The sequence below is a fragment of the Camelina sativa genome, chromosome 19, assembly GCF_030686135.1.
Source record: "Camelina sativa cultivar CO46 ecotype springtype chromosome 19, ASM3068613v1".
Classification (NCBI taxonomy): domain Eukaryota; kingdom Viridiplantae; phylum Streptophyta; class Magnoliopsida; order Brassicales; family Brassicaceae; genus Camelina; species Camelina sativa.
In genome coordinates this window covers 11,394,520-11,406,469 of record NC_141898.1, presented here as the reverse complement: position 1 = coordinate 11,406,469, position 11,950 = coordinate 11,394,520, and the positions used below count along the sequence as shown (strand labels likewise).

At 41.9% G+C, this 11,950-nt stretch overlaps 1 protein-coding gene and 1 pseudogene across 1 annotated transcript; both read left to right on the top strand.

The window, feature by feature from the left end:
* The first annotated feature begins 2,610 nt into the window (after positions 1-2,610).
* LOC147920429 (uncharacterized) lies at positions 2,611-8,098 on the top strand. Its single transcript, XM_087501740.1, has one exon. The coding sequence runs from the start codon at positions 2,645-2,647 to the stop codon at positions 7,931-7,933; it is 5,289 nt and encodes a 1,762-aa protein (XP_087357866.1). The 5' UTR covers positions 2,611-2,644; the 3' UTR covers positions 7,934-8,098.
* Positions 8,099-9,250: 1,152 nt separating this feature from the next.
* LOC147920428 (uncharacterized) lies at positions 9,251-10,022 on the top strand (annotated as a pseudogene).
* The last annotated feature ends 1,928 nt before the right edge of the window (positions 10,023-11,950 follow it).

Below are 11,950 nucleotides of genomic sequence, written 5' to 3'. Positions count from 1 at the left end.
AGTTTCGATCAATCTTTTTTTCATATGATGTCCGAATCTAAACAAAAGGTAATTAATTGCAACATTGAAAACTAAACAATTAGGTTAGTCAACATTTTGTCTTCCCAGTAAATATATAAAATCGCTAATATAGGACCAAACCAAATTTAATGAGCAAAATAGGTTCCCATTAACTCTTATTTGTTCCGACTCGTAAATATAGCAAGTCGGCAACATTTTAGAAGTGGAAAGGAAATATCCAAACGATGATCGTTGTCTGATGTTCTAGTTTTTTGCTCTCTTCTGCTGGTGATGGACCGACGTGTCTAAACGACAATGTGCTCATGAGTACCCCGACGACCACTAGTTTATTTAATTCTTGTCGCGGTTTGGGGAGGAATCAAATGAGACGAATGGTGGAGTCACATGGAAGCATGAGATTCTATCACAAAGTCACATTATCTATTTCTCTTTTTATTTTATTTTTGAAGGGAAATTAAATTCTAAAAGTGACATATACTTCACGGGTTACACTATTCTAACTATCAGCTGAATCGTACACGCGACTTTGTAACCGCGTCCAACGAAGGGCAAATTTGAAGATGTTCTTTTCACTTGGATCCCAAGAACTTCGAGTAGGTCGGCTGATATATAAGTTAGCTAAATGCCTAAAAAGCTAAATTCCAACGATCAAGGTTTTATTTCCAACTTTTATATTTCTCCTTTCCTGATTCACCTTCTTCACTCTGTACATTAATTGTTTAAACTAATAAATTTGCAAATGTTAAGAAAAAGATAATCGGAAGTACCTAATTTTGATACTTTTAGGTTTATGTTTTTTTTAGAAAATAGGTTGATAGCTCTGATCATGTTAGTTTTGGTTGGACAGTATTCTTTAAAACTAAATTTAGAAGGTAAATGTAGGATATCTAACATGTTCCCTCGAAATGATCATATCTTGATTATAAATTATTGCTTCAGCTCAAGAAACGAATATACTGCGTGTACTTATAAAACTTGAACTCAAGAGACCAATATTTTTTTCATCATTAATCAGTGTAACTTTTATCTGTAAACAAATTTATAACAAATTTATTACAAATTTTATCTGTAAAAATTGCTTTAGTATGTTGTAATTCTTGTATATTCGTTAATTGCCACCAAACTTGATCAACTTCAGCTTCTTGATCTCTTTCTTACACTCAATATCTTTTCTCCCATTCATGAAATCAACCGGAAGAACTTGAAAGAAGAAACAAAATGAATGATTAAAAAGAAGAAAAATAATGTATACGAATCACGTTCACGAGTTTAGATTCGATGTAGAATGCCTATGTTTCAGCTAGGCAACACTAGCTAGTACGTACTTAAAGTTACAGATATTGCACAAGCTTGATCTCACTCTAACAACCCTAAAGATCAATGCTAGCTTTGCTTTTATAGAGCTCTCTGATAAAACAGTCCTAGATTTTATCCGCCAATTATTCAACCAAACCAATGTCTGAACTCTCAATTAATTTGATTCAAGGGTCAATTACCATAAACCAGTCCTAGAGATTTATTGGTTTTAATTAAAAAAAAATCAACAAATACAAAACTTCAACGATATCATACATTTACAATGGAGGAAGTGTTTCATTAATTAGTGAAACTTTCACACATGTAAACAGATTTATCTAGCTAGCTAGCTAGTAGCCACTGAAACCTAACAACATGGTTCTATACTTATCAACGAATAGATTTGTGTCAACTCAAATTGATGATCCATTTCTATACGTAGAGACACAAACTAAAACCCAAAAAAGTTGCAAAGAATCCTTATAAGAAAAGTGGACCTAAATGAGAGAAAAGGATGGGTTAATTATATCTTCCAACTTTAAAATATAGAGAATGAGAGATGCCTCTTAAGTCATATAAAATAATGATAAAATAGAGAATGGGAGATGCCTCTACGTTACACTGTCTGCACACTGGCCATTACCCTACAAAAACCTTCGCTTGCTCCCATCGTTTTCATTTCACCCCAATAATTACAAAATATGATTGATTAATTCCAAGTTTTTTAAATATTTTCTATGTCGATCACCATATAGCAAACGTTAATTTTCGTAACTTCTAAAAATTTACGGACTAGGTCTTATCTTAGGTTAATAGACTTATGCAACGCGATCGATCTGGAATTTAGAATAAAAGATAGGATGCAGGACATGATTCCCAAAACTATATTGCACTCTTTTGACCATGATATTTTAATGAATCGCTTATATATTACAAACCATTCATATGTAGAACAATATTTTTATAAATGTTCAAATATGTTTAAAACCGTTTACTAAAAACTAATAATTACAACAAAAAATATATTGGTTTTTAAAACCCACAAATGAGTCCTAATCAACCTAAGTATGTTAGTCCTAATATTTCCTAAAGAAGATAAGAATCTACAACACATAATATAGGCCAATTTAGGAAAAGTGAGACAAAAACCTTTACTGTCTTTTAGTAATTAAGTGACCTGATGCGTGCTTTAATCAAATCAAGTTTCAATTGCCTAATCCCAACTTGTCCTTGCAACATGATATGAACAAAAATATCCTAGAATATTTTTCTATAAATGGGAACATACTCATTCATATTCTTACGTACTCACTGAACTTCTCAAAAAATGGGGTTTCGCACTCGAAACCTCTCCTTTCTCATTCTCATCCTCCTTGGCTTCCTTGCTGCCTCATACGCTCGTGAATGTAGCCCTCCAAAACCATCACCTAACCCCCACAAACCACCAAAACATTCTGTCGTCCCACCTACACCACCGGCAGTAAAACCGCCTAAACCACCCACCGTGAAACCACATCCCTACCCTAAACCCCCCACCAAACCTCATCCCCACCCGAAACCTCCCACTATAAAACCAACTCCGCCATCCCACAAACCACCTAAACCACACCCCCACCCTAAACCCCCCACCAAACCTCACCCTCACCCTAAACCTCCCACTATAAAACCACCTCCGCCAGCCCACAAACCGCCTAAACCACACCCCCACCCTAAACCACCCAGCGTCAAACCACACCCTCACCCTAAACCCCCTAAAAAACATCACCCCCCACCGAAACCTCCCACCATGAAACCCCCTCCGTCCACTCCAAAACCACCCCCCGTGAAGCCTCCGCCATCGACTCCTAAACCTCCTACCACGAAGCCTCCTCCGTCTACTCCCAAACCACCTACCCACAAGCCTCCACCATGTGCACCAACACCGCCAGTCGCAACGCCACCAGTGGCAGCCCCACCCGTTGAACCTCCGCCTATTGCAACACCACCTATCGCAACACCACCTGTTGCAACTCCGCCTATCGCAACACCACCTGTAGCAACTCCGCCTATTGCAACACCACCTGTTGCAACTCCGCCTATTGCAACACCACCTGTTGCAACTCCGCCGGTTGCAACACCTCCTATCGCAAAACCACCAGTTGCAACTCCACCAATCGCAAAACCCCCAGCTGCAACTCCACCCGTTGCAACACCACCAGTTGCTGCCCCACCCATTGCCACACCACCTGTGGCAACTCCTCCTATTGCAACACCGCCCATTGCAACACCGCCCATTGCAACTCCACCATTCGCAACACCTCCTATCGCAACACCACCCATCGCTAAACCACCAGTTGCTACCCCACCCGTTGCCACACCACCTGTGACAACTCCTCCTATTGCAACACCACCTGCGGCAACACCTCCTATCGCAACACCTCCTATCGCAACACCTCCTATTGCAATACCACCTCCAATTGCAACTCCACCCGTTGCCACCCCACCAGTAGCAACTCCTCCTATTGCAACACCACCTGTTACAACTCCGCCTGTTGCAACTCCCCCTGCTGCAACTCCGCCTGTATCAACACCTCCTATTGCAACACCACCAGTAGCTTCTCCACCCGTTGCCACACCACCAGTGGCAACTCCTCCTAGTGCAACACCACCTGTCGTAATGCCACCTGTTGCAACTCCGCCCGTTGCAACGCCTCCTATCGCTACACCACCCATCGCAAAACCACCAGTTGCGGCACCACCAGTGGCAACTCCTCCTATTGCAACACCACCAGTGGCAACTCCTCCTATTGCAACTCCACCTGTTGCAACGCCACCTATTGCAACGCCACCTGTTGCAACGCCACCAATTGCTTCCCCACCCGTTGCTACACCACCAGTGGCAACTCCTCCTATTGCAACTCCACCAATCGCAAAACCACCCGTCGCAACGCCACCTATTGCAACTCCACCCGTTGCAACGCCACCAGTAGCTTCTCCACCCGTTACCACACCACCAGTGGCAACTCCTCCAATTGCACAACCACCAGTGGCAACTCCTCCTATTGCAACTCCACCCGCTGCAACACCACCAGTAGCTTCCCCACCCGTTGCCACACCACCAGTAGCTTCCCCACCCGTTGCCACACCACCAGTGACAACTCCTCCAATTGCAACACCACCAATCGCAAAACCACCTGTCGCAACGCCACCTGTTGCAACTCCACCCGTCACAACACCTCCTATTGCAACACCACCAGTGGCAACTCCTCCTATTGCAACTCCACCCGCAGCAGCACCACCAGTAGCTTCTCCACCTGTTGCCACGCCACCAATAGCAACTCCTCCAATTGCAACACCACCAATCGCAAAACCACCCGCAACGCCACCTGTTGCGACTCCACCCGTCGCAACACCTCCTATTGCAACACCACCCACCGCAAAACCACCAGTTGCTGCACCACCGGTGGCAACTACTCCTATTGCAACACCACCAGTGGCAACTCCTCCAATTGCACAACCACCAGTGGCAACTCCTCCTATTGCAACTCCACCCGCTGCAACACCACCAGTAGCTTCCCCACCCGTTGCCACACCACCAGTGACAACTCCTCCAATTGCAACACCACCAATCGCAAAACCACCTGTCACAACGCCACCTGTTGCAACTCCACCCGTCACAACACCTCCTATTGCAACACCACCAGTGGCAACTCCTCCTATTGCAACTCCACCCGCAGCAACACCACCAGTAGCTTCTCCACCTGTTGCCACGCCACCAATAGCAACTCCTCCAATTGCAACACCACCAATCGCAAAACCACCCGCAACGCCACCTGTTGCGACTCCACCCGTCGCAACACCTCCTATTGCAACACCACCCACCGCAAAACCACCAGTTGCTGCACCACCGGTGGCAACTCCTCCTATTGCAACACCACCAGTGGCAACTACTCCTATTGCAACTCCACCCGCTGCAACGCCACCAATAGCTTCCCCACCCGTTGCCACACCACCAGTGGTAACTCCTCCAATTGCAACACCACCAATCGTAAAACCACCTGTCGCAACGCCACCTATTACAACTCCACCCGTCGCAACGCCCCCTGTTGCATCTCCACCCATTGCAACTCCTCCTATTGCAACTCCTCCCGTCGCAACACCCCCTGTTGCAACGCCGCCCGTGGCTACGCCTCCAATTGTAACTCCACCCATCGCATCACCACCCATCACAAAACCCCCGATTGCAACTCCGCCAGCTGCTTCCCCACCTGTTGCCACACCACCAGTGGCAACTCCTCCTATTGCAACACCACCCATCGCAAAACCGCCAGTTGCAACACCACCTGTTGCAACCCCGCCAATTGCAAAACCACCAGTGGCAACACCTCCCACAACAACACCACCGATAGCAACTCCTCCTATCGCTAAGCCGCCAGTCGCAACACCACCCATAGCAATACCACCTATAGCAAAAACACCTGTAGCATCCCCACCTATTGTATCACCACCCATCGCAACTCCTCCTGTTGCAATCCCACCTATTGCAAAGCCACCCGTTTCAACACCTCCTGTTGCATCACCGCCTGTTGCAACACCACCTGTTGCAACTCCGCCTATCGCAAAACCACCAGTTGCAACACCACCTACCGCAACTCCTCCAGTTGCAATGCCACCTATAGCAAAACCACCAGTAGCAATACCTCCAATCGCCACTCCTCCGATTTCAAAGCCACCCGTCGCAGCTCCTCCCACATCAAAACCGCCTGTTGCAACTCCACCGGTATCAAAGCCACCAGTAGCATCTCCTCCTATTGCAACTCCTCCTATCGCACAGCCGCCCGTCGCAACACCACCTATTGCAACTCCACCGGTTGCAAAACCACCACGTGCAACACCACCCACCGCAACGCCACCAATAGCAACTCCACCTATCGCAAAACCACCTGTTTCAACGCCGCCTGTTGCAACTCCGCCTGTAGCAAAGCCACCCGTTGCAACTCCGCCTATAGCAAAGCCGCCTGTCGCAACTCCTCCCACATCAAAACCCCCTGTTGCAACTCCACCGGTATCAAAGCCACCAGTAGCATCTCCTCCTGTTGCAACTCCTCCTATCGAAAAGCCGCCCGTCGCAACACCACCTATTGCAACTCCTCCCGTTGCAAAACCACCAGTTGCAACACCACCCACCGCAATGCCACCTGTAGCAACTCCACCTATCGCGAAACCACCTGTTGCAACGTCGCCCGTTGCATCTCCGCCTATAGCAAAACCACCCGTATCTACCCCACCCGTTGCAACGCCGCCTATAGCAAAGCCACCTGTAGCAACTCCGCCTGTCGCCACTCCGCCTGTTGCATCTCCACCTATGACAAAGCCCCCAACCGCAACTCCTCCTGTCGCAAAACCACCTGTTGCAAGTCCTCCTAGTGCAACTCCTCCCACTGCAACACCGCCCACTATGTCTAAACCAAAGACTTGTCCAATTGACACTTTGAAGCTAGGCGCATGCGTTGACGTACTTGGAGGTTTGGTTCATATCGGAATCGGAAAAAGTGCCAAAGAAAAGTGTTGTCCACTTTTAGAAGGTTTAGTTGACCTAGACGCAGCTGTTTGTCTATGTACCACTATTAAAGCTAAGCTTCTCAACGTCGAACTCGTTTTCCCCATAGCTCTTGAGGTTCTCCTTGGTTGTGGAAAGAAACCACCACCTGGATTTCAGTGTCCTGCCGAAATGTCGCCTGTCGCATCACCTCCTGTAACAAAGCCTCCTATGGCAACTCCACCCATGGCAAAGCCCCCAACCGCAACTCCTCCTGTAGCAAAACCACCTGTTGCAACTCCTCCTACTGCAACTCCTCCCACTGCAATGCCGCCCATCGCAACACCGCCCACATCTATGTCTAAACCAAAGACTTGTCCAATTGACACTTTGAAGCTAGGCGCATGCGTTGATGTTCTTGGAGGTTTGGTTCACATCGGAATCGGAAAAAGTGCCAAAGAAAAGTGTTGTCCACTTTTAGAAGATTTAATTGACCTAGACGCAGCTGTTTGTCTATGTACCACTATTAAAGCTAAGCTTCTCAACATCGATCTCGTTTTCCCCATAGCTCTTGAGGTTCTCCTTGGTTGTGGAAAGAAGCCACCACCTGGCTTTCAGTGTCCCGCCGAAATGTCGCCTGTTGCATCACCTCCCGTAGCAAAGCCTCCTATGGCAACTCCACCCATGGCAAAACCGCCAACCGCATCACCGCCGGTTGCAAAACCTCCTACCGCAACTCCACCTATTGCAAAACCGCCAGGCGCAACACCTCCTATCGCAAAGTCACCTAGTGCAACTCCTCCCATTGCAACACCACCAACATCTATGCCTAAGCCAAATACTTGTCCAATTAATCCGCTAAAGCTAGGCGCGTGCGTTGACGTTCTTGGGGGTTTGATTCACATTGGAATCGGGAATAACGCTAAAGAAAAGTGTTGTCCTGTTTTGGAAGGTTTAGTTGATCTAGACGCAGCCGTTTGTTTATGTACTACTATTAAAGCCAAACTTCTCAACATCAACCTCATTCTTCCTATAGCTCTTGAGGTTCTCCTTGATTGTGGTAAAAAGCCACCATCTGGCTTCAAATGTCCTGCCTGATCAATATAGAGTGATGAGTCTCTCAATGACTCTAAAGTTTCGTTATTTTAGAATTTGTTGGTTTCATATTCTCTTTGGTAACAGGGGTTACTTGCATGTGTGCAACCTTTAATTACTTGTATCATTTACTACAATAAAAGGTTCGTTTGTGTTTGAGATCTCAAATTCTTTGGGTTTTCATATTGTATCTTTAAGAAAGAAGAAAAAGCTATAAAACGAGATAGCTCTTATTATCAAAGAAAAGGTTTATCTGCACAAACTTATTTTACATATTGTATCTTTAAGAAAGAAGAAAAAGCTATAAAACGAGATAGCTCTTATTATCAAAGAAAAGGTTTATCTGCACAAGCTTATTTTAGTGACACAACCTCATTTATTTGTTCGCATCCCTTTATATCATCGTGAATGATGTTTTCGAATTATTTGATATTTGTAGTATGATGCTACAAATTAACATAATTTAAGCAAATTATAAAGAAATCTAAATTAATTATGTAATACATCGCTACAAGCTTCTGGTCATACGATGTATGTACTTCGTTATAAACATGACAAACCTTTCAGTTGAACGGACTCTGATTATGTTTTCTGTTTCTCTAAATCTGCTCTGTTTTTTTTTTTTTTTTTTTAATTATTATTATGGTTACTAGTTTGTAAATAAAACTCTTTTTGGTCTGAATAATAAATGTAATAATTTACCAAATCACACACACACACACATATATATATATATATGTATATTCTATAGTATCTAAACCATTGCTAGTTTTATTATATCATGCGTATCACTATCATGGTCCTGGACGTTTTGGGTCCTGTTACTGTATGGCTATCATATAACTCATTTCTTTTAAAAAACAAAACAGACACGAAAAATTATTCGTTCATTTTAAATTCTATATGAATATATCTATGTGATATAACTATAAATGACGACGTTCACTTGTGAATTAGTTGGATTTGGTATTGCCTAGATTATTAATTTTAAATATACAGTGTTACATATGTTATTATAACTTAACTTAAAAATAAATTAATTATGTAACTTACATAATCACGATCTTATAGAAAAATACCCTAAACTAGCACTATTTTAAGTTTTTATTCCAAAATTAGCACCTATTTTCAACTTTTCTATATGTAGCATTTTTAATATAAAAATTCTAATTGAAAATTAAAATTTAGAAACGGAGTGATTGTGCGTCTTTGTGCCATCCAAAGAGGTTTACGTTTCTTACGTCTCAACTCAATTATGCTGTTCCGATTGTTTCGTAGTCTCCGCCGCTATGTTACAGACGGTGGTGGTAAAATCAAATTCACGATTTGAGATTTCTCCGGCAAAACCTGTGTTCAATCCTTTCATCTGAGATTTTCATTATTAGTTCATCCTCATCAATTTTTGTGAGAAATGCCAAGACGATTTGTTTATTCGATTCATCGTACTCCATCGCTTTAGCCTCTAGAAACTCTGTCGTAGCAAGAAAACCCAACCCAACCTTACTCTGGACTCACGACGAGACTCTCCGTGACTGTGGTCCTCTTAAATCGAATCAACTCACGGGGAAGAGATTGTCGTCGTCGTCTCAGCTTGTTCTGATGTTGACTGGTCATCTATCTCGATTTGGCCTTTATATAATCAAATGGAAGAGTTGGATTAGAACCTTGTCCTTATCTCAGGCTGTTCTCTCACACGACTGTCTCCAAATTCGAATAATCACTATCAAGAGGACGAAGATGAGGATTATGAAGAAGAAGATGAAGAGAGATATAGCAAATTGAGAAGTATTAACTACATAATGACAAGATCTGGTACAATTTATAAATTTGCTGGAGTTGGTGGATCGATGACTCTTGTCATGAAGACAAAGAGAGAGATCTTGAAGAGGAAAAGGAACAACTATGGAGATGGTGGTGAGAGGCAGAGGAAAGGAGCAAGAGCCATGGTAGCAGATATTAGAGTGTTGATGAGAAAGTTATGGTAATGGAGAAGAAGAAGGTGGAGTTTGCGAAGGAGACAATGAGGCTTCATAAAGAGATAGAGATTAGAATGATTGATTTGATTAAGTCTTTTAAAGCTCAACTTCTTTAGTTTTTTCAACTCTTCCTTTGATTCCTCCTCTTTCTAAAGAGAAGAAATTATTAATTAAGCCAATAAAATAGAAGATGTTGTTGTGTTTATTGTTCTTCTTCTCTCTTTTAGTTCTGTGGACTAAACTGGAATTCCAAAGTTAGCTGGTTTCAGACATTTAGGAAGATCTTCATAAACTCAAGGACATCTTTCTAAACAATATGAAATCTTTCTTAAATTTAAAGAAATGAGTTTCGACCTATCTTTTTATTCATGTTTTGCCTCAATATATTGCAAACTACTCCATTTAGTGAAGAATATTGATTTTATTTTTGTGAACATTCTGATGTTAAGAAATTCTAATTTTTTATGAAGGTCTTCCCGAATTACATACATTCCTTCCCGAATTTCATACAATCCTTCCCGAATTTCATACAATCCTTCCTTAATTTCAAATAATGTTTCATGAAGTTCAATCACAAGTAAAGCAAAGTGCTAACAGAAACATGTGACACTATTATGATGCATACAAGAACCAAAACAATCTATAAAAGTTTCACAAGTTCCATACATTTCTAAATAACAAATAAAGTAAAACTGGATCACATAGCTTGAAAAAATCTCCAAGCTCTGTTTCCTGCGATAAAAGTTGAATTTTATTAGAGAATATGTTTCAGGAAAGTCTTCTTGAATTCTCAATAGTGCTTCCTGAATTTTTAAATGTGACTAAGAAAAACATCAATATACAAGAAACAACATTAAACAACACACAAGCAATAAGCAATAAAGATGAAAACATGGTATAAGACTATAAGTAATAAGACAACTGAGTACTTATCAATCACTCTCTTAATAAGAAATTATTAATTAAGCCAATCACTCTCTTCGGTTCTTTCAAGCTTTGGCACTTAGTACGATGCTCAAGCTGTATATATCTCTAACCATAGAAACATATAAGATGTTTTTGTTTAAATCACAAAAGAAACACTTCAAAAGTACGGATCTAAGCCAAAATGAAACAACATGATCAACAAAATTGTTAAGCGATTCAATACAAAGCACCTTCAGCCTTTCATTCTCTCCAGATTCCAAATTCTATTTAGAACAATTTAGATAACTCAACAAAGACTAGCAAATATGATGAATGCAAAGCTAAAATTAAACATCATCAACAAACCCTTCTCTAAGAGGTTTATTGCTAATCTCAAGAACCTCTCTTCTGCTGATATCAACATCGACCTCATTCAATCTGCTTCTGAAATCCTAAGAGAAACAAAATCATGAGCTATATATGTTGAATCCTTCTAACGACTTAATAATCACTTCAATGCATTACGAGAGTCAAATTTTAAAATATGTATGGATTTGTTAGTACCAGTTTCAGTAACCCCAAAATTCCTCATGGCGAAGAACACTTCTGCAGCTTCAGAAACAATCTTCGATTATGTTAGTAATAGGAGAAATCGTGTTTCAACGACGGATACAATAACCAGAAGACGGAGAAAAGCTCTTTCAGTGTAAATCTGATCGAATCAACGAAGAGAGGATACCACGAGCCGTTTCGATCTGATACTGCTGGAGAAGAACTCGAAGATTTTGTAGCTTTTGTGTCGCTCTTTCTCTCCGGTGATGGGAATAGCATGCGGAGCTTGTTTGGGTTGAGAAGATGAATCGTGTCGGTGGAAGCAGAGAAGAGACGACATAACCTTTAGTTTTATAAATAATTTAGATTTTTCCAAAAATTAATAATATATAAATTTGTGCTAGTTTTGGAACATTTGAAAAAGTGTGCTAGTTGTGGAACAAAAACTTAAATATGTGCTATTTTTGTCAATTTCCCGATCTTATACTACTGTGTAATTAGTCATAATATATGCTTGTTAAATATGTCTAGATCCGACCAATTATCATACCAAAAAGAAACATTTTTCCTATTTTGTATCTCATAC